At 50.1% G+C, this 23,417-nt stretch overlaps 1 protein-coding gene across 2 annotated transcripts in view; it reads left to right on the top strand.

The window, feature by feature from the left end:
- The window catches only part of LOC147097887 (zinc metalloproteinase-disintegrin-like VLAIP-A), a 92,236-nt gene that overhangs the window by 21,211 nt on the left and 47,608 nt on the right, over positions 1–23,417 (top strand). For both annotated transcript variants that reach the window (XM_085970939.1, XM_085970937.1), the window contains exons 8-12: positions 9,367–9,435; positions 13,873–14,042; positions 18,810–18,891; positions 19,755–19,885; positions 21,487–21,664. In XM_085970939.1, coding sequence (XP_085827065.1) covers positions 9,367–9,435; positions 13,873–14,042; positions 18,810–18,891; positions 19,755–19,885; positions 21,487–21,664 — 630 coding nt within the window. The remainder of the gene's footprint in view (positions 1–9,366; positions 9,436–13,872; positions 14,043–18,809; positions 18,892–19,754; positions 19,886–21,486; positions 21,665–23,417) is intronic.

The raw sequence follows: 23,417 nt of genomic DNA, 5'->3' as shown, positions 1-23,417 counted from the left end.
ATCTGGTCTGATGCCCTCACTGCTGAGGATATCTCCCACGAATGTCAGTTCTGTCACCCCGAGCTGGCATTTCTCTCTATTCAGCTTCAGGTTTGTTTTCCTTGTTGCTTCCAGCACTTTTTTCAGTCTCTCGTCATGCTCAGTTCTCGTGGTTCCCCATACGATGATGTCATCCATTGATGTATCAACTCCCTCCAGGTGCTCATAGATCATATGAATTGTTTTGTGATACACTTCAGGAGCTGAGGCAATGTCAAATGGTAACCTTAGGAATCTGTATCTGCCAAATGGACTGTTGAACGTGCACAGTCTTGAACTTGCCTCGTCCAGCTTCATCTGCCAAAATCCTGATGATGCATCTAACTTGCTTAAATACTTTGCATTTGCAAACTGTGACATGATTTCCTCACGTGTAGGAAGCTTGAAGTGCTCTCTCTTTATTGCTCTGTTTAGATCTCTTGGAACCAGGCAAATTCTGAGCTTTCCATTCTTTTTGTCCACTATGACGATGGAACTCACCCACTCAGTTGGCTCATCTATCTTCTGAATCACGTTCAGGCTTTCCATCCTGTCCAACTCTGCCTTCAGTTGCTTTTGAAGAGCAAACGGAACTTTTCTGCATGGATGTATGACCGTTGGCATACTTTTATCTACTCTGATCGTGTGTTCTCCTGGAATGCAGCCTAGACCCTTAAATAGGTCTTTGTACTCTTTCATGAGTTCATCATAGACTGTCTCTCCTTCGCTTTCCACAACGAGGACTCTCTTTACCAGGTTCAGTCTCTCACAGGCTTTTAAACCTAGTATGGCTTGCACCTCCTTTGGCACCACGATTAATGCTAGCGTGTGCTCTCTGTCCTTGTGTGTTACTTTGACAATGCATCTTCCTTTCACTGGTATATCAGTACCTGAGTATCCTGTCACTTTCACTTTGATTCCATGTATCTTTGGTCTGGGTCTAATTTTCTTAAAATCTGTCTCTGATATCACATTAACTTGTGCTCCAGTATCCAATTTAAATGGAATGTGTATGTCATTCACTTTTAGTGTCAACATCCAGTCTCTTTCTTCTTTTTTGTTTTCAGACACAACATCTGCATAGAACTCCTCTATGTCGCTTTCATGTACTGCATGGACCTTGCTTTGTTGCGCTTGGTTCTTACAGCAACGGGCATAATGGTTGTTTTTGTTGCAACTATTGCATGTTTTACCATATGCTGGACACTTTCTTGGTGTATGCTGTGTACCGCATCGACTACATGACTTTCGATTGTCCCTTTCATTTTCGTTCGCTGGCCACGCCTCTTTTTTCACATTGGCGCTCTTTTTGTTAAACGGCTTGTATCCGTTCTTTCTCACTGCATCCACGTTGCAGCTATTGTCACTGAACAGCTCCTTTGCCTGCAACTTCACAGTCTCTGTAGCCCTACACAGTGCTATGGCTTTTCCCAGGTCTAGATCTTGCTCTCTTAGCAGTCTTTCCCTTAGACCATTATCTGGAATACCACACACCAGTCTGTCTTTTATCAGCGAGTCTGTCAGTCCCCCAAATTCACACGATTTGCTTCGGTTTCTCAGTTCAGTCACATACTGATCAATAGTCTCACCCGTTTTCTGTACACATGTGAAAAATCTGTGCCTCTCAAACGTCACGTTACGTTTAGGTATGCAGTAGGCCTCAAACTGTTCCATTATTTTATCTAGCTTCATTTTGTCTCCATCAACAGCGAATGTGAAGTTATTATACACCTCCAGCGCTTCATCACCCACGACATGTAAGAACAGTGACGATTTCCTTTTATTACTTTTCTCGTCAGCTCCGATTGCTGATAAATACAACCCCACACGTTGTTTGAATCTCCTCCAATTTTCAGCCACATTACCTGTCAACTGAAGCTTCGCCGGTGGGTGTAAACCTTCCATTTTTTCACTTCGTTAGCTATTCTCCAATGGTAAGCAACGATGTTCACTTTTGGCTTGCTAATATGTGGAGAACTGATTTAACTTCAGATTTTTCCTCTTCATCTCTTTCAATCACTTCTGACACCATGTATTGATTTCTTTGTGGGTTCAATGACGAGACCTTTATGAAAGAGAATGTCTTTTAATCTAAAGTCTGTTCAACTCTTTATACAGCTTTACAGGAGACACGATGCTCGTGATCCATCTAGAACGAAACTGAAACTAAACTAAACTGCTTGTCTCTGTCACATGACCTCTGCTGGTCAGGCATAAGTAATCAATACATGCAAACATGCTGGTAAGGCATCATAATCAAACAGGCAAATAACATCACTATTTGCTGATATCATTACATATTTATCATTGTCCTGATGGAAATTCTTAGGTAAGGTCTGAGGATAATAAGGTCAAAAACCAGATTACATATTTACACTGAGTTTACAGCACAGAAACAGGACATTTGGCCCAAGTGGTCCACGCCCGCTACCTGTCCCCTGACTGCACATGCTCTGTCCTTAGTCATGAGTCTCCTATGCGCTACCTTATCGAGGGCCTTTTGAAAATCCAAATATATTACATCTACTGCATTACTGTTCTCTATTCGTTTTGTTACTTCTTCAACCAGTTCAATAAAGTTTGTCAAGCGTGACCTTCCCTTTTGAAATTCGTGCTGACTTCCCTTATTGTATTTCCTCTCTGTTGAAATCAAGACTCGTCGCCCTGTCTCCGACCCTAAACCAAACTTGCTTCTTCTTGGAGAGACTGGGGAAGCTGGGGTTGTTCTCCTCAGAGCCGAGAAGGTTAAGAGGAGATTTGATAGAGGTGTTCAAAATTATGAATGGTTTTGATGGAGTTTTATTTTATATTCGTTCACGCGATGTGGGCGTCGCTGGCAAGGCCAGCATTTATTGCCCATCCCTAATTGCCCCTTGAGAAGGTGGTGGTGAGCCGCCTTCTTGAACCACTGCAGTCCGTGTGGTGAAGGTGCTCCCACAGTGCTGTTAGGGAGGGAGTTCCAGGATTTTCACCCAGCGACGATGAAGAATAAGGAGAAGCTGTTTCCAGTGGCAGAAGGGTCGGTAACCAGAGGACACAGATTTAAGGTGATTGGCAAAAGAACCAGAGACGACATGAGGAAACATTTCTTTACGCAGCGAGTTGTTGCGATCTGGAACACGCTGTCTGAAAGGATGGTGGAAGCAGATTCAATAGTAACTTTCAAAAGAGAATTGCCTAAATACTTGAAGAAATTTTTTTTACAGGGCAATGGGGCAAGAGCAGGGAGTGGGATTAATTGGGTAGTGCCCGATGGGCTGAATGAACTCCTTCTGTGCTGTATCATTCTATGGGAGAAAAATTGAGTGTCGCCCCCTTTGGGGCACTAAATTTGCCGGGGCGCTACTTCTGGCACTCGAAAAAATTAGCACCCCCGCGGCCGAAATTCACCGGTAGTGCCCCAAGGGGGAGGCGGGACACTACTGGAAGCGCCCCGCCTCCCTCTTGGGCCGCTGCGAGTGAGTATCGTGGCGCTACATGCCGCAGCGCGACCCAGGGCCCAGCTGGGCCACCAGGGATCGGAGTGCCGGCAAAAGAGAAGTGCCGGGCTCACGGAGCGCAGCCGGCACTCTGCAGGGGGGGTGGGGGCTGCAGAGGAGGCCAGGGATGGCAGAGGGGGCAGGTGCTGACACGTGGCCAGCAGTAAAAAGTGGCTGCCCGGCGCCGCCCATTTAATTAGCGCCGCCCTGGCCGCAGGTAGGCCCCCCGCTGACCCCGTCGGACATAGCGTCTGGCGGTAAGCCAGGGGACGCAACCGAAGATCGCAGCGGGGGCGCGAGCGGGTCGCTAACGGTAACCGCCACCGCTAACCTCCCGCTGAATTTCGCGGGAGGCCTTGGCGGCGCCGCGCCCGGGCGCTAGTTGCTTTGCGCCCCATTAGCGCCCTCTTAGGGTGCTAACGGGAGGGGCAACGCAACTGAATTTTTAGGCCATGATTCTTGTTTCTCTAAAAGAAAGACTTGCATTTATATAGCACCTATCACGACCTTAGGACATCCCAAAGCGCTTTACAGCCAATGAAGTCCTCTTGCAGTGTAATGTAGGGAACGTGGCAGGAATGCGGAATAAATGCTGGCCTTGCCAGTGAGGCCCACATCCCAAGAATTAATCAATAAAAAAAGCACATTTGTGCACAGCAAGCTCCCACAAACAGCAATGTGATAAATGACCAGATCATCTGTTTTTAGTGATGTTGATTGAGGGATAAATATTGGCCCAGGACACTGGGGAGAACTCCCCTGCTCTTCTTCGAAATAGTGTCATGGGGTCTTTTACGTCCACCTGAGAGAGCAGACGGGGCCTCGGTTCAACGTCTCATCCGAAGCAAGGCACCTCCGATAGTGCAGTTCTCCCACAGTACTGCCCCTCCAACAGTGCAGCACTCCCTCAGTACTACCCCTCTGACAGTGCACTTCTCCCTCAGTACTGGCTGTCCGACAGTGCAGAACTCCCTCAATACTGCCCCTTTGACAGTGCAGTGTTCCCTCAGTACTGCCTCTCCCACAGTGTAGCACTCCCTCAGTACTGCCCCTCCGACAGTGCAGCACTCCCTCCGTACTGCCCCTCCCACAGTGCGGCGCTCCCTCAGTATTGCCCCACCGACAGTGCAGCACTCCCTCAGTATTGCCCGTCCAACTGTGCAGTGCTCCCTCAGGACTGCCTCTCCGACAGTGCAGAACTCCCTCGGTACTGCCGCTCAGACAGTGCAGCACTCCCTCAGTACTGCCCCTCCGACAGTGTAGCGCTCTCTCAGTAACGACACTCCGACAGTGCAGCTCTCCCTCAGTACTGCCCTTCCGTCAGTGCAGCACACTCTCAGTACTGCCCCTCCGACAGTGCAGCACTCCCTCAGTACTGCCCCTCCGACAGTGCAGCACTCCCTCAGTACTGCCACTCCGACAGTGCAGCGCTCCCTCAGTACTGCCCCTCTGACAGTGCAGCACCCACTCAGTACTGCCCCTCTGACAGTGCAGCACCCACTCAGTACTGCCTCACTGACAGTGCAGCACTCCCTCAGTACTGCCCCTTCAACAATGCAGCACTCCCTCAGCACTGTCCCTCTGACAATGCGGCGTTCCCTCAGTACTGCCCCTCCGACAGTGCACCGCTCCCACAGTAATGCCCCTCCAACAGTGCTGCACTCCCACAGTACTGCTCCGACAGTGCAGCACTCCCTCAGTACTGCCCCTCCGAAAGTGCAGTGCTCCCTCAGTACTGCCCCTCCGACAGTGCAGTGCTCCCTCAGTACTGCCCCTCTGACAGTGCAGCACTCCCTCAGTACTGCCCCTCCGACAGTGCAGTGCTCCCTCAGTACTGCCCCTCCGACAGTGCAGCTCTCCCTCAGTACTGCCCCTCCAACAGTGCTGCACTCCCTCAGTACTGACCCTCCGACAGTGCTGCACTCTCTCAGTGCTGCCCCTCCGACAGTGCAGTGTTCCCTCAGTGCTGCCCCTCCAACAGTGCAGTGCTCCCTCAGTACTGCCCCTCCAACAGTGCTGCACTCCCTCAGTACTGCCCCTCTGACAGTGCAGCACTCCCTCAGTGCTGCCCCTCCGACAGTGCAACGCACCCTCAGTACTGCCCAATCCGACAGTGCAGCACTCCCTCAGTACTACCCCTCCGACAGTGCAGTGCTCCCTCAGTACTGCCCCTCTGACAGTGCAACGTTCCCTCAGTACTTCCCCTCAGTGCAGAACTCCCTCAGTACTTCCCCTCAGTGCAGAAGTCCCTCAGTACTGCCCCTCCCTCAGTGCAGCACTCTCAGTACTGCCCCCGACAGTGCAGTGCTCCCTCAGTGCTGCCCCTCCAACAGTGCAGTGCTCCCTCAGTACTGCCCCTCCAACAGTGCTGCACTCCCTCAGTACTGCCCCTCCGACAGTGCAGCACTCCCTCAGTGCTGCCCCTCCGACAGTGCAACGCACCCTCAGTACTGCCCAATCCGACAGTGCAGCACTCCCTCAGTACTACCCCTCCGACAGTGCAGTGCTCCCTCAGTACTGCCCCTCTGACAGTGCAACGTTCCCTCAGTACTGCCCCTCCCTCAGTGCAGCACTCTCAGTACTGCCCCCGACAGTGCAGTGCTCCCTCAGTACTGCCCCTCCGACAGTGCAGTACTCCCTCAGTACTTCCCCTCCGACAGTGCTGCCCTCCCTCAGCACTGCCCCTCCGAAAGTGCAGTGCTCCATCAGCACTGTCCCTCTGACAGTGCAGCACTCCCTCAGTACTGCCCCTCCGACAGTGCAGCACTCCCTCAGTACTGCCACTCCGACAGTGCAGCGCTCCCTCAGTACTGCCCCTCTGACAGTGCAGCACCCACTCAGTACTGCCCCTCTGACAGTGCAGCACCCACTCAGTACTGCCCCTCTGACAGTGCAGCACCCACTCAGTACTGCCCCTCTGACAGTGCAGCACTCCCTCAGTACTGCCCCTTCAACAATGCAGCACTCCCTCAGCACTGTCCCTCTGACAATGCGGCGTTCCCTCAGTACTGCCCCTCCGACAGTGCACCGCTCCCACAGCAATGCCCCTCCAACAGTGCTGCACTCCCACAGTACTGCTCCGACAGTGCAGCACTCCTTCAGTACTGCCCCTCCGAAAGTGCAGTGCTCCCTCAGTGCTGCCCCTCCGACAGTGCAGTGCTCCCTCAGTACTGCCCCTCTGACAGTGCAGCACTCCCTCAGTACTGCCCCTCCGACATTGCAGTGCTCCCTCATCACTGCCCCTCCCACAGTGCAGCGCTCCCTCAGTACTGCCCCTCTGACAGTGCAGTGCTCCCTCAGTACTGCCCCTCCGACAGTGCAGCTCTCCCTCAGTACTGCCCCTCCAACAGTGCTGCACTCCCTCAGTACTGACCCTCCAACAGTGCAGCACTCTCTCAGTGCTGCCCCTCCGACAGTGCAGTGCTCCCTCAGTGCTGCCCCTCCAACAGTGCAGTGCTCCCTCAGTACTGCCCCTCCAACAGTGCTGCACTCCCTCAGTACTGCCCCTCCGACAGTGCAGCACTCCCTCAGTGCTGCCCCTCCGACAGTGCAACGCACCCTCAGTACTGCCCAATCCGACAGTGCAGCACTCCCTCAGTACTACCCCTCCGACAGTGCAGTGCTCCCTCAGTACTGCCCCTCTGACAGTGCAACGTTCCCTCAGTACTTCCCCTCCGACAGTGCAGCACTCCCTCAGTACTGCCCCTCTGACAGTGCAGAACTCCCTCAGTACTGCCCCTCCCTCAGTGCAGCACTCTCAGTACTGCCCCCGACAGTGCAGTTCTCCCTCAGTACTGTCCCTCCGACAGTGCGGCGCTCCCTCAGTACTGCCCCTCCGACAGTGCAGTGCTCCCTCAGTACTGCCCCTCCGACAGTGCTGCACTCCCTCAGTACTTCCCCTCCGACAGTGCTGCCCTCCCTCAGCACTGCCCCTCCGAAAGTACAGTGCTCCATCAGCACTGTCCCTCTGACAGTGCAGCACTCTCTCAGTACTGCCCCTCTGACAGTGCAGCACTCCCTCAGTCTTCTCTTCTTAGGCAGTCCCTCGGGACCGAGGATGACTTGCTTCCACATTAAAAATGAGTTCTCAGGTGACTGATGAGTCCAATGCGGGACCTACAGTCTCTGTCACAGGTGGGGCAGACGGTGGTTGAAGGGGCGGGTGGGTGGGGTGCTTGGGTTGACGTGCGCTCCTTGCGCTGCTTGCGCTTGGCTTGCGCTTGCTCCCGGCGAAGAGACTCGAGGTGTTCGGCACCTTCCCGGATGCTTCTCCTCCACTTTGTGCGGTCTTGGGCCAGGGATTCCCAGGTGTCGGTGAGGATGTTACACTTTTTCACGGAGGCTTTGAGGGTGTCCTTGAAGCGTTTCCTCTGCCCACCTGGGGCTCTCTTGCCGTGCCGGAGCTCTGAGTAGAGCGTTTGTTTTGGGAGTCTCGTATCGGGCATGCGGACAATGTGACCCGTCCATTGGAGCTGATTGAGCGTGGTCAAAGCTTCGATGCTGGGGATGTTGGCCTGAGCAAGAACACTGACGTTGGTGCGCCTATCCTGCCAGTGGATTTGCAGGATCTTGCGGAGGCAGCGTTGGTGGTACCTCGCCAGTGCTTTGAGGTGCCTGCTGTACATGGTACATGTCTCTGAGGCACACAGCAGGGCGGGTATCACTGCTGCTCTGTAAACCATGAGCTTAGTGCCGGGTTTGAGATCCTGGTCTTCAAACACTCTCTTCCTCAGGCGACCGAAGGCTGCACTGGCACACTGAAGGCAGTGTTGGACTTCGTCGTCGACATCTACCCTTGTTGACAGTAGGCTCCCGAGGTATGGAAAGTGGTCCATGTTGTCCAAGGCCTTGTCGTGGATTTTGATAATCGGGGGGCAGTACTGTGTGGCGGGGGCAGGTTGGTAGAGGACCTTTGTCTTACGGATGTTTAGTGTAAGGCCCATGCTCTCGTACACTTCGGTGAAGGTGTTGACGATGGTTCGGAGTACTCCCTCAGTACTGCCCCTCCGACAGTGCGGCGCTCCCTCAGTACTGCCCCTCCAACAGTGCGGCGCTCCCTCAATACTGCCCCTCCGACAGTGCAGCGCTCCCTGAGTACTGTCCCTCCGACAGTGCAGTGCTTCCACAGTACGGCCCCTCCAACATTGCGACACTCCCTCAGTGCTGCCCCTCTGACACTGCGGTGCTCCCTCAGTGATGCCCCTCCGACAGTGCAGTGCTCCCTCAGTACTGCCCCTCCGACAGTGCGGTGCCCCCTCAGCACTGCCCCTCCGACAGTGCGGCGCTCCCTTAGTACTGCCCCTCCGACAGTGCAGCGCTCCCTCAGTACTGCCCCTCTGACAATGCAGCGCTCCCTCAGTACTGCCCCTCCGACAATGCAGCGCTCCCTCAGTACTGCCCCTCCAACAGCGCGGTGCTCCCTCAGTACTTCCCCTCCGACAGTGTGGCGCTCCCTCAGTACTGACCCTCCAACAGTGCAGCGCTCCCTCAGTACTGCCCCTCCGACAGTGCGGTGCTCCCTCAGTACTGCCCCTCAGACAGTGCGGTGCTCCCTCAGTACTTCCCCTCCGACAGTGCGGTGCTCCCTCAGTACTTCCCCTCCGACAGTGCAACGCTCCCTCAGTACTGCCCCTCCGACAGTGCGGTGCTACCTCAATACTGCCCCTCAGACAGTGCAGCGCTCCCTCAGTACTGCCCCTCCGACAGTGCGGTGCTCCCTCAGTACTGCGAGAGCTGGTGGCCACATCAAGGAAGTGAAATAGAGCACTGTGTTCAGTTGCCTGCCTTAAGTACACTGCATGTGATGGGTCGAAGAGCTGTGGCCATGTATTCTGTGTCTAATGGCTATCTCCCACGCTTTTTTTTCCAGTTCCGACAGTTCCGCACTATCAGTGCGGTGAAGAGCAGGGTGTTTGAGGCTGTGAATCACATCAACCTGGTAGGTAACTCGAACATTTTAAATCCCTGTAACACTGTCACTGTCTGACTGATCGGACCGCAACCATTCCCATTTGAGCTGATTTTCGGCCTCTACTTAAAAAAATATTTTGCCATCCCTAATTCCTCGGGTTGCCTTCCCCTCCCGCCATCCACCATGCCAGGGATTCGGGCCGATGACCTTTCCCCTAAACTGCTGCTTCAGCCTCACTCACACCTTCTCCCTCAACCTGTCCCCGAGCAGTTGGCAACAGCTAATTTTTCGTTGCCCGTCCTTCATTTGTCAGGAAGCTCCTGGGCACCTCCCTTTCGTGCTGCGAGCCAGGACTGGGAGCTTGCTAAGTGGGGTGGGGGGGGAACCATGGCTACCACTCTGTATCTATCGCTCGGCTCCACCCCTCTGATAGTGCTGGAGGAACAATGAGATGTATGACATGAATCTTGTCATTCATGTGGCAATGACTTATGAAATAATACTGGACGGCCTGCTGGTGGCGCTGTCCAGGGAGAGTATAAATACTCGGGCATGGGCCCAGCTTGCTCAGGACATTCTTTAACAGGAACTAGTGAAGGACACAACTAGATCTCCATGCTGAAAAACAGTTGATTAAAGCTTTGTTTAATACTCAGACCAAGTGCCTCGTAGTTTTCTTAAGTCAATGCATTCTAAGTTTCTCCAGAGATTTCTAATTAAAGAATCAGCTTTGCACAAGAATGCTTGACAAACTGACAAAAAAAAGTTTCAATGCAATTTGCATCATTATGTTGCTGAGCATTTTACAGATGAAGATCGTGCCCATTCAACCCTTAAAGTGCTTGGTGAAATTTTGTATTTGTCCTCGAGATATTGGTAGGACCACATTTAGTATCTGTCCTTAGTTGCCGTGAGAAGGTGGGTGGTGGGCCTTCTCCTTGATCCACTGCAGTCCTTGTAGTGAAGGTTTCCCAAACGGTGTTAGGGAGAGAGTTCCAGAATTTTGACCCAGCGACAATGAAGGAACGGCCGATATATTTCCAAGTCAGGATGGTGTGTGACTTGGAGGTGATGGTGTTCCCATGAACTTACTACTAATGTACTACCAATGTGTGGCTCCTGCCCATTTAGTCGGTTAAACATTGTTCTTTAGCCTTTAAAAGCACTTTTTTGTACAGGGCCTTGGTGAGACCACACCTTGAGTATTGTGTGCAGTTTTGTTCGCCTTATCTGAGGAAGGATGTTCTTGCCATGGAGGGAGTGCAGCGAAGATTCACCAGACTGATACCTGGGATGGCAGGAATGACGTATGAAGAGAGATTGGGTCGATTAGGCTTATCTTCGCTAGAGTTTAGAAGAATGAGAGGGGATCTCATTGAAACTTATAAAATTCTAACAGGACTAGACAGACTCGATGCAGGAAGGATGTTCCCGATGGCGGGGGAGTCCAGAACCAGGGGTCACAGTCTTATGATAAGGGGTAAGCCATTTAAGACTGAGATGAGGAGGAATTTCTTCACCAAGAGAGTGGTGAACCTGTGGAATTCTCTACCACAGGAGGCAGTTGAGGCCAATTCATTAAATATATTCAAGAAGGAGTTAGATATATCTCTTAAGGCTAAAGGGATCAAGGGATATGGGGAGAAAGCAGGGACAGGGTACTGAATTTGGATAATCAACGATGATCTCATTAAATGGCGGAACAGGCTCGAGGGGCCGAATGGCCTACTCCTGCTCCTATCTTCTATGTTTCTATATTTTACCCTTGCCGAGTCATCGTACACAGGCACATATCCAAACTGCTAATGCCCGAAGTGTTAAAAATCTGCTTGGTAGTTTCAGCTGTTTCTCTGATGAAGTACAGTCCCAAGTTGACGCCTTCCTCGGGCCTTTGTTGTAGGGCCGTTTGCTAGAGAGGGGGTTCCAATGAGAAGCCGGCTTGAGGATGATACTCCCCCATGAACAGATCGCTGAGGCTTTCCTGCAACCTCACCCGAGGTGCCAATCCCTCTGCCCTTAATTGGATCTAAATTGGCAATCCCACTCTGGTTGGTCACAGGATGCCGGGGCAGTTGCCACAGTGGTGTGCAGCGGGGGTCACCCTCCGAGATTGTGACTGAGGCACATTCTTAGGACAGATAGAGAGGGAACTTAACACTGCATGTAACTGTGCTGCAGCCAACATGGAACTTTAATTCTCTGCTCCACCCCCACTCTGAGCTCTCTGTCCTCGGCCTCTTAAACTGTTCCAATGAAGCTCAACGTAAGCTCGAGGAACAGCACCTCATCTTTCGATTAGGCATTTTACCACCTTCTGGACTCAACATCGAGTTCAACAATTTCAGACTATAACCCCCGGCCCCCATTTTTCAGGCTGTGTATGATTCTGCCATCCCCATTTGCAACATTTAATCTCTCCTGCCTCCTCCCCTAGCACAGAATATTCCTTCAGTTCCTTCCTCCCCTCCCCGCTTTCCCTGCCTCGGCACCTGCTTAATATCTGTTACATCTCTAATCTTTTCCAGTTCTGATGAAGGGTCCCAGAACCTGAAACGTTAACTCTGTTTCTCTCTCCACGGATGCTGCCTGGCCTGCTGAGTGTTTCCAGCATTTTCTGTTGTTATTTTGGAAATAATACTGACTGTGGTACCCAAATCGGGAAAATATTCCTCGACATAAATCTACTGCACTTGATTACCTCTTTCCAGCTCTGTAAAATCGACTTCCAAGTTTCTAAACCGTTAAGAAAGAGGAAAATACTTCCATTTCTATAGCGCCTTTCACAACCTCAGGACATCCCAAAGTGCTAAACAGCCAATGAGGTATGTCTGAAGTGTAGTCACTGTTGTAATGTTAGCTGCTTACTTGTGAACGTAAGTGATGTAGTGAAACTATCGATCTCCAACTGCAAAAACAAAATACTACAGATGCTGGAAATCTGAAATAAAAACACCCCAAGCTTCCGGTGGCCTGTCACTTTAATTCTCCGCTCCACTCCCACTCAGACCTCACCATCCTCGGCCTCTTGCATTGTTCCACTGAAGCTCAGCGTAAGCTCGAGGAACAGCACCTCATCTTTCGATTCGGCACTTTACAGCTTTCTGGACTCAACAGAGAGTTCAACAATTTCAGATCATAACCTCGGCCCCTATCACATATATTATTTTTTTCCACACTTTTTTTTTGTTTGTGTTTTCTTCTCCCCCACATGGCAGCTGTCTTTCACTCTGCCAGCGCAATTTACACTTCATCTAGAGCCATCTTTTGTTTCTTAACCTGTCCCATTACCATCTCCTTTTGCCTTGAATATCTCTTAATGTCTCTTAACCTCTCCTGCCTTCTATCCTATCACAGACCTTCCCTTTTGTTCTTTCATCCCCTCCCCCATTTCCCAGCTCTGTTTCCCTCTTCACAGATGCTGCCTGACCTGCTGAGGATCTCCAACTGCAGATAGGCAGCCTATGAATATGTGTTAGAATGCCGGGAGATTGCTCTTTGCTCCCAGTGTAATTTTGCTGGACCCAATCTCGGGGGGACCTCCTTGCCCACCTGTGCCAGTCTTGAGGAAGGGTTCGTGGCCCATTTCGTCAACCTGCCTTTTCCCTTTCAGCTGCCAGCTGACCCGCTGCACATTTCTCGCACCATCTGCTTTTAGCTCGGAGCTTGAGTCTTCCGGGCAACGCGTCAGTCGGCGAGGAACCTCGCTCGCTGGCGGTGGCTATCGGAAAATCCGCGGGCACTGCATTCGCGAGGGCGCCTCAGGAAATTGCCACCTGCATTTCCAGTATTAGTGGATTTTCTTCTGGTATTTTAAATTGCTTCACAACCTTCCTGGCGCTCACCTGGAGCAAATGATGTCTCGCTCTGATGCGTTATTTGTGTAACAGGCTGAGGGAAGTTACAGCGCCACCTCTGGAGCCAGTCGGAATAACAGGCATCATCATTGCAACATGCTCCATTGACTTGAGAACATAGGAATTCGGAGCAGGAGTCGGCCATTCAGGCCCTCGAACCTGCTCCCCCATGCAATAAGATCGTGGCTGATCTTCAACCTCAACTCCACTTTCCCACCCGATCTCCATATCCCTTGATTCCCCATGAGTCCAAAAATCTATCGATCTCAGCTCTGAATATACTCAATGACCCAGGGGTAGTGAATTCCAAAGATTCACAACCCTCTAAGTGAAGAGATTCCTCCTCATCTCAGTCCTAAATGGCCGACCCTTTATCCTGAGACTGTGCCCCCACCTAGTTCTAGACTCTCCAGCCAGGGGGAAACATCCTCTCCGCATCAACATGTCAAACCCCCTCAGAATCATACATGTTTCAATGAGATCACCTCTCATTCTTCTAAGCTTTGGAGAGTATAGACTTCCAAAGTGCTGGGCTGAGCAGCAATACTAATTCAAAGCATTTGAATGCACTGTGGGAAATCCAAAGACTTCTCTCTCTCTCTTTCCATAGCTGTACAGGCCGTTAAAAACACACGTGGCTTTGGTTGGCCTGGAGATCTGGTCCGCTGGAGATAAAATATCCGTCGAAAAAGACTCGAGTCAGACTCTGAACAAGATGTTGACATGGCGCACAACGCAACTACTCCCACAGAAGAAGCACGACAATGTCCAATTCATTACGTAAGTGCTGGTGAGACGGGTGGAGGAGCTTCCCTCCCACTCCCTGCTGGCATATTGTGCTGTGAAGGGCAACATTGAGGCGTGCAGGGAAATCGGTGGTAGCACTGCTGTGTATATCCAAACACTTGGCCCGCCGTTCCTTTACTGGCCCGTGCATGTACGCGTGAGAAATAAAAATAGGTGCCCCTTTGCTAGTGGAAAAGGAAGTTGTATTTTCCCTGAGAACTCCTGGAATCTGCTTGAAATACCAATGGTCGCAGTCAGTGCCAGTTTGGGTGGGTGCAGACAGCTACCAGTAGAAGTTGGCAGCAAGTGGCCTAGTTGCCCACACATACGAACAGGTAAAGACCCTCTGGTCCAACCATCCTGCCCCACACAACTGCGATACCCTGTGTATCACAATATATACACTCCCCACCAGTGCTCCCCCTCCTTTGGATGTAATGAGCAGGGTGGATAAAGGGGAACCAGTAGATGTAGTGTATTTGGATTTCCAGAAGGCATTCGATAAGGTGCCACATAAAAGGTTACTACACAAGATAAGAGCTCACAGGGTTGGGGGTAATATATTGGCACGGATAGAGGATTGGCTAACTAACAGAAAACAGAGAGTCGGGATAAATGGGTCATTTTCAGGTTGGCAAACTGTAACTGGTGGGGTGCTGCAGGGATCAGTGCTGGGGCCTGAACTACTTACAATCTATATTAATGACTTGGATGAAGGGACCGAGTGTAATGTAGCCAAATTTGCTGATGATACAAAGATAGGTGGGAAAGCAAAGGATTTCCAAAGGGATATAGATAGGCTAAGTGAGTGGGCAAAAATCTGGCAGATGGAGTATAATGTGGGAAAATGCGAGGTTATCCACTTTGGTAGGAAAAATACAAAAGCAAATTAGTATTTAAATTGGGAGAGAGAGATCTGGGGGTCCTTGTACATGAATCACAAAAAGTTAGCATGCAGGTACAGCAAGTAATTAGGAAGGCAAATGGAATGTTGGCCTTTATTGCAAAGGGAATGGAGTTTGGGTGCACGGCCTTTTCAGGGAGCTGCACAGGCCATTCACAACTTTTTTTTTTATTTGTTCATGTGAGGTGGGCATCAATGACAAGGCCAGCATTTATTGCCTATCCCTAACTGCCCTTGAGAAGGTGGTGGTGAGCTGCCTTCTTGAACCGCAGAGGGCAGTTAAGAGTCAACCACATTGCTGTGGGTCTGGAGTCGCATATCGGCCAGACCGGGTAAGGGCGGCAGATTTCCTTCCCTAATGGACATTTGTGAACCAGATGGGTTTTTACGACAATTTTATTGCAGTTTTATTTAATTGTATTTAAATTCCCCAGCTGGTGGTGGGATTTGAACTCGCGTCTCCAAATCACGAATCCAGGATTACTAGTCCAGTAACATAACCACTATGCTACTGTACCCCGATAATTTAGCATTGAAAATTAAAACGAAAGCTTAGTGGGAATGTTGCTCTTCACGTCATCTGAAACCATGTGATCTCCCAGGAGAGGCAAAGAAAAAGATTTAAAAAAATCCCAGGCTAATTTCGGGAGGAAAAATCTGGGAAATTCCTCTCCAGCCCATCGAGGTGATCGAACCCTGCCCAGGAGGTCACGCTGGCCCCGAATTCCCTGCGGTACCTTCCTTCGGTATGATCTTCCTCTTCTGCTTGCCACTTCCATCCCTTCGAGCCCTCAGGCTCCCCTTCCCACTACCCACTGAATTAAATTCAACAAAATGTGGAAAATCTCGAGATGAGCACGAGTGCCCCGAGAGGAACGAGCTCCCACGGTTTCAAGTCTGTGCATCGCGGCGCTGCGGCCTTCTCCGTCAGTCAGCCTAGTGAGGAGCAAGGTCACACAGAGGTCAAACCCAGTCAAGTAGATGGTGCTGAACTGTGGTCAAGGTTAAGACACGTTGCCGGATCATTATAGAGAACGTTACAACTTACATTTGGTCTCCAATGAGCAAATAGTGGGTTTAGAATCAATTTGAGGAAAGAATTAAAAATTATAGCCTTGTCTGGAGCAGTGAATTCACCTTAAACTGCACAATAGATATTAGGCTTTTCCAAACTAACAAGTATTCTGTTTATTCCTTTGTCCAATTTACAACCTATTATAGGCCTTGGTACGCTGTATTTAATTTCTTAGCTTCGATAAGTCACAGTTACATTCATTTCTCTAATTAAATTAGAAAAAAGAAACTTGCATTTATATAGCGCCTTTCATGACCTCAGGATGTCCCAAAGCGCTTTACTTTTGAAGTGTAGTCACTGTTGTAATGTAGGAAACGCGGCAGCCAATTTGTGCACAGCAAGCACCCACAAACAGCAATGTGATAAATGACCAGATCATCTGTTTTAGTGATGTTGATTGAGGGATAAATATTGTCCGGGACACCGGGGATAACTCCCTTGCTCTTCTTTGAAATAGTGCCATGAGATCTTTTACATCCACCTGAGAGAGCAGACGGGGCCTCGGTTTAACGTCTCATCCGAAAGACGGCACCTCCGACAGTGCAGCACTCCCTCAGCACTGCACTGGAGTGTCAGCCTGGATTTTTGTGCTCAGGTTTCTGGAGTGGGACTCAAACCCACAACCTTCTGACCCAGAGGCGAGAGAGAATGCTGCTAACTGCACCCCGGCTGACACTAAAGAAAAAGTAAAGAGAATAATGCATTGAGACTTGATTGCAGTCAGTAAGGCCATTAGTTTCAAGGTCTGCAGGATGGGCCACTAACCCAGAGACAAGCTTGTGATGAGACTAAAGACGGAGATAAGAGGGGCCCAACCACCGTCAGTACCTGTACGTATCATCAATATGATTGGGTAGGTTGCAGGGAGTATGAGAGAAAATGTGATTGGACAAATTCTGCTGTAAGTTCTTGTTTTTGGGGTTGGAACCACTCTCAGTGTAGAATATTCAACAGTGACCACCTGGAGGGTGAATGAGGACAAACTGTAGAGAGATTGAGTACAAAAATAGATAAGTTATGCTGAACCTTTGTAAAGCGCTGGTTAGGCCACAACTGGAGTATTGCGTCCAGTTCTGGTCACCACACTTTAGGAAGGATGTGAAGGCCCCTGAGAGGGTGCAGAGGAGATTTACCAGAATGGTTCCGGGGATGGGGGATCTTAGTTACAAGGACAGGTTGGAGAAGCTGGATTTGTTTTCATTAGAGCAAAGGAGGTTGCGGGGTGATTTGATAGAGGTGTACAAGATTATGACGGGTTTGGATAGGCTAGACGGGGAAAGGCTGTTCCCACTAGTTGATGGTACAAGGACTAGGGGACACAGATTGAAGGTTTTGGGCAAGAGATACAGGGGGGAATGTGAGGAAAAAAACATTTTAAGCAGCGAGTGGTGAGGACCTGGAACTCGCTGCCGACGCAAGTGGTGGAAGTGGAGACACTCAATGTTTTCAAGGGGAGACTGGATAGGCACTTGAGGGAAATAAACTTGCAGGGCTACGGGGATAGAGCGGGGGAATGGGACTGACTGGATTGCTCTACAGAGAGCCGGCACGGACTTGATGGGCCGAATGGCCTCCTCCTGCGCCGTTATGACTCTATGACTATGACTCTATGAATGTGGAACAAGAGTCACAACCTCTACCCAAGGAACAACGGGGATAATATAATTCTCAACTGTGCGTGGTAAACTGCTGCTCAAATACTGTAATGTATTGGTCCTGAAATTCCGTTCCCTACGGGTGTGTACGCGCTGTGTACTCACCCGTAGGGCCAACGGAAGTGCCAGTTTTACCCATGCACTGCACATGCGCTGGAAACCGGAACTTCCGTTCAAAGGAGAAAGGGCTTCACTGGTCAGACGCCTGCGCCGGGGAGGCAGTGAGTACGGCCGAAACTTCCGTTTTTTCAGCAGTTACTTCAGTCCAGGTAAGCCTGAAACAGCTGGGTCTGGAAAAGCAGGCACAGGGCCCGCTCTTAACAAGGTAAGAGGTGAAGAAAGTAAAAGTAAAACATTTTTTCAACAGATTTATCATTTTAAAATACTTTAAAGAAAGGTACGTTTATTTTTAGCCCCATTATAAACTTTAAATATTTTTTTCAAAAATTTAAACTTTTGTTTTAAAATAGTTAATTTATGTAATTTATAGTCATTTTAAAAATGTGATTTAAAAAAAAAAATTATTTGAAGTTTTACTTATGTTTTGGGGCTGATCTCTATTCATAGATTTGACAGGTCTTCCTGTCAAATCTATGAATGGAGATTCCCTGCTCTGATTGGCTCCCCATGGCCCACGTGATCCCAGGGACGCTGCGAACTAGCTGCGCCCCGGGATACGCGGGCCCTGCGCACCGGCAGTTTCAGGAGGCACATCAACGGAATTCTATGCCGGCCCAGAGCATTACGGTCGGCGCGGTTCGTTTGTGCAGGCCGGGGGCTTATGCTCGCGGGAAGCCTCCGACCGGAATTTCTGGGCCAATGTCTCACTTATATCAAATAAAAACCGCCACTGTTACCAATACAGCATCTGCTTCAGATAATCAGAAAGAGTCCAGAAGGGCTACACTCCGCTGTATTTTGGCCTGACAATCTAGCGTGATGTTAGTGTGTCAAAACAAAAATGGAACGCCGTTCCATCCCCAGTGCTGTCATCTCTCCTCTTGAAGAGCCCAAACATTTGGGAAACAAAATACTTTGCTTTGAAAAGTTGAATGACTTTTTCTGAGAAAGACAAGGTTATTGCCACAGGAAAAAAAATCAAAATGTCTTTATTTCCTTTTTTCCAGTTTTATCGATTTCACGGGAGATACGATAGGCTTGGCTCCAGTAAGTGGAATGTGCACAAGCAATTCCGGAGCTGTTAATCAGGTATGTTTTCACTCTCAACTTAACATTGTGCAATGAATACTTTTTTAAAAATTTGTTTATGGGATGTGGGCGTCATTGGCAAGGCCCAGCATTTATTGCCCATCCCTAGTTGCCCTCGAGAAGGTGGTGGTGAGCTGCCCTCTTGTCCCGCTGCAGTCCCGTGTGGTGAAGGTGCTCCCACAGTGCTGTTAGGGAGGGAGTTCCAGGATTTTGACCCAGCGACGATGAAGGATCGGCCGATCTACTTCCAAGTCAGGATGGTGTGTGACTTGGAGGGGAACTTGCAGGTGATGGTGTTCCCATGCGCCTGCTGCCCGTGTCCTTCTAGGTGGTAGAGGTCGCGGGTTTGGGGGGTGCTGCCGAAGAAGCCTTGGCGAGTTGCTGCAGTGCAGTACTATTGCAGAACAAGCTCGAGGGGCTGAATGGCTTACTCCAGTTCCAGTGATTGGTCCCAACATCGTTCAAAGTGAACAGGGGTGATGGGTGAACGGGAGTTAGGATAGGGGGCAGTAGAGTTTTGGTTGAGCTTAAGTCTATGGAGAGTGGAAGGTGGGAGTCTGGCTCGGAGAACATTGGAATAGTCGAGTCTGGAGGTGACAAAAGAATGAATGAGGGTTTCAGCAGCAGATGGACTGAGGCAGGAGCGGAGATGGACGATATTATCTTAAGTGGCACCAAATCTCATCGTGCAAAAGAAAAATAGATGGGCTGAAAGGTGGTTTTGCGATGACCAGTGTGTTCAATCAGTGTTGAGTGGCAGCCAGGGTGGGGCATTCCTATCAGCACGCATTCAACTCACTTCTGACCTGTTGGACATGGAACTCTGTATCTGTATCTGTGCTTAAAAATAAAGTTATTTCCAGGACCACGCGGCTAATGTCCATGGGGTTGCATCGACTATGGCACACGAGATGGGCCACAATCTCGGCATGGATCACGATGACAACGCTTGCTTGTGCAGTTCCAAATCTTGCATCATGTCTCCAGTCTTGAGGCGAGTATGATTCATTTCCCTCCATTGCTGAAGACACCTTGAGGTAAAAGATTGCTCTGCGGCAACATGGCAAACACCTTGGGCTGGGAGGTGGGGGGTGCGGGGGGGTAGTGTGTGTTTACAGTTCACCTACACTTAATGCCCAGAGTAATTCACTTCCCACCCACACCCCTCCCATCAGTAGAAACTATGGCCTTGGAGAGGGTGCGTGCAGAAAAGATTTACAAGAATGGTTCCAGGGATGAGGGATAGACTGGAGAAGCTGGGGTTGTTCTCCTTAGAGTAGAGACGATTGAGAGGAGATTTGATAGAGGTGTTCAAAATCATGAGGGGTCTAGACAGAGTAGATAGAGAGAAACTGTTCCCATTGGCAGAAGGGTCGAGAACCAGAGGACACAGATTTAAGATGATTGGCAAAAGAACCAATGGCGACGTGAGGAAAAACCTTTTTACGCAGCGAGTGGTTAGGATCTGGAATGCACTGCCTAACAGGGTGGTGGAGGCAGATTCAATCATGGCTTTCAAAAGGGAGTTGGATAAGTACCTGAAGGAAAACATTTTTCAGGGCTGCGGGGAAAGGGCGGGGGAGTGGGACGAGCTGAAGTGCTCTTGCAGAGAGCTGGCACCGGCTCGACGGGCCAAATGGCCTCCTTCTGTGTTATAACAATTCTATGAAATCTCTATTCTTCGTACACTGGAAAAAAGAATGTGGATGGAGATAATAGTTGAGTTTTTTTGTGGATCAGGAAGAGTTGGAACAGTTTGCTGCCCTTTTGGTATAGCTACGTCACACTCATGCGACACCGTAGCATTTCTTACTTTGTCCTGTTTGACCTGAAGGCTTGGAAAGGGCCCCTTAAAGCACAGCTGTCTCATTGGTGGACTGGATGGAGGTCAATGGTGTAATCGAGGCTGGCCGTGACTAAGGCATGGGTGAGGGTTGCAGCAGCAGATGGGCTGAGGTAGGGGCAGAGGCAGGCAATGTTATGGAGGTGGAAGCAGGCGGTCTTTGTTTGACTTTTTTTGATTTATGTGGGCATTGCCAGCAAGGCCAGCATTTATTGCCCATCCCTAATTACCCTCGAGAGGGTGAGCTGCCTTCTTGAATAAGTAACTTGCTGGGCCATTTCAGAGGACAGTTAAGAGTCAACCACATTGCTGTGGGTCTGGAGTCACATACTAGTTTCTTTTATTCCAGATTTATTTAATTAATTGAATTTAAATTCCGCAGCTGCCGTGAGCGGGATTTGAACTCATGTCTCTGGATCATTAGTGGGGGCCCTTGGGTTACTAGTCTAGTAACATAACCATTGAGCTACCGTACCCGATAATGACAAGGAGAAAGTTGTGAAATTGGTGAGGGCTCAGACCCTACTTTAACTGCAGCAGTGGGTTATTGACTCCAGTAATTGGTGTTTGCCCATCTTGCTTTGAGTGTGAATGGCCTGCCTGGCAGACTGAGACCATTCATTTTCTGTCTTTCCTACACGACAACAGTGACGACCCCTCCAAAGTCCTGAATTGGCTGTAAGGCGCTTTGGGACATCCTGAGGGCATGAAAGGCGCTATATAAATGCAAGTTCTTCCTTCCCTTCTTACAGCTATGCTCTCCCAACGGAGTTCAGTTCCTGCAGTCACCAGGATTTCCAAAGCTTCACGCTGACCCATACGGCTTCATGTCTGCGTGATATGCCCAGCCAAGATGATATTGTGGCAAAACCAATCTGTGGCAATCAGTTTGTGGAGACCGGGGAAGAATGTGACTGTGGCAGCCCAGCGGTAAGCATTAGTTCATCATTTAATCTCTCTTGCTGTAAAAAGATAATTATCTTGCAACGAAGCAATATCTATATCTATATATATAAAGCGGTACTTCTGTCATTCTGTCTGTCTATCTGTCTATCTGTCTATCTCTAAAGCGGTACTTCTGTCATTCTGTCTGTCTATCTGTCTATCTGTCTGTCATCGCGTGTGCGTTGCGGGTATGCACTCGAAAGTTACAGGGCGTACCTACGCGCGCGTTACCTCCAAAGAAAGCTTACGCTTCAGAGACGGTTTTAAGCGTATTTACTTTTCGGTCGGACGAAAATTGTTCGCGCCTTATGCAAAAAACCTTCAAAATTAAACTCATTATCTGCTAGCATTGATTGACTGACATCAAGGTTCCACCAATCCTGTTCCGTCACGATTGACCAATCCTACAGTACGGTCCCCTGATGGTTGGCCAATCGGTGTGTGTGTGGGCGGGACTATTTGTTTTCATCTCGGGGAGCTGCCAGCCATTGTTTGACTACCAGCTTCCAGCTCAAATGACTTCACCTTCCAGCTAAAACGACTTTCAAAGTTAGTATGTCTTTTAAAAATAACATAAGATTTACCAAAAACGTTTTTCAAGTACTTTCACTTTCATTTTTCAACCTTTTAAAAGGTACACATACAGGGACACAGACAGGGCCCTAAGCCTGCCACTCGATTTAAAATGTTGCCCACCACCAGATTCACAAAGGGACACAGACAGGGCCCCAAAGCCTGGCACTCGATTTAAACCGCCTGCCCCAAAACAGCCCCGGCAACGCCGGGCTCCCTAGCTAGTATATATATAAAAGGATCCGTCCGTCCGTCTGTCTGTCTGTCCGCTATACACTCAAAAGTTATAGAGCGTACCTACACATATGTTACATCAAAAGAAAGCTTATGATTAGGGGAGTGTCATAGGCATATTTACGTTTTGGTCAGACAAAAATTGTTCGGACAGTATACAAAAAACATTCAAAAATCCGCTCATTAGCAGTTGGCCAATCATACGGGGGAATCCGCTCATTAGCATTGAGTGACGTGAAGGTTGACCAATCCTACGGGGGGAGCGTGCTGCATCACGAGGGGCGTTTCATGGTGTGTGTGGGCGGGGCCTAATCTTTCAAACTGTCGTTAGTGCCTCACAAAATGGCGGCCACGGGAAAACTATCTCCTTCCCTCTCTCTCTCGCTCCTCTTCCTTCTCTTCTTCCCTCTCTCTCTCTCTCCTTCACTCTCTCTCTCTCTCTCTCTCTCCTTCCCTCTCTCTCTCTTGCTGTGAGTGCGGGACCGGGAAAACCGCGGCTTTCCAACGAGCCGTCCCCGACCACAATCGGACACGGGAGTCCGCAGCGAAAGGCGTTCGTCTGCCGCCCGGCCAACCGGGTCCAAAGGCCCACTGCATTAACCATGAGGAACCCCGGGCTCGCTTCGGAGCGATGGGCACCTGGCCTCCCGTTGTCGGACTGACTCCGTTCTGGTACCGAGGTGAGTCGGGCCAGGCCTGAGGCAGGGAGACAGAGGAAAGGAGGGAGAGACAGGGGGAGGGAGGGAGAGGAGAGGGGGAGGGAGGGAGAGGAGAGGGGGAGGGAGGGAGAGGAGAGGGGGGGAGGGAGAGGAGAGGGGAGGGAGAGGGAGGGGGGAGGGAGGGAGAGGAGAGGGGGAGGGAGAGGAGAGGGAGAGGGAGGGGAGAGGAGAGTGACCAGCCCACCAGTCTCATAACCAGTTTTACAAAAAAG

The sequence above is a fragment of the Somniosus microcephalus genome, chromosome 30 (assembly GCF_052327205.1).
Source record: "Somniosus microcephalus isolate GS21.2 chromosome 30, FLI_Smic_1.0, whole genome shotgun sequence".
Classification (NCBI taxonomy): domain Eukaryota; kingdom Metazoa; phylum Chordata; class Chondrichthyes; order Squaliformes; family Somniosidae; genus Somniosus; species Somniosus microcephalus.
This window is presented reverse-complemented; position numbering and strand designations above follow the sequence as displayed.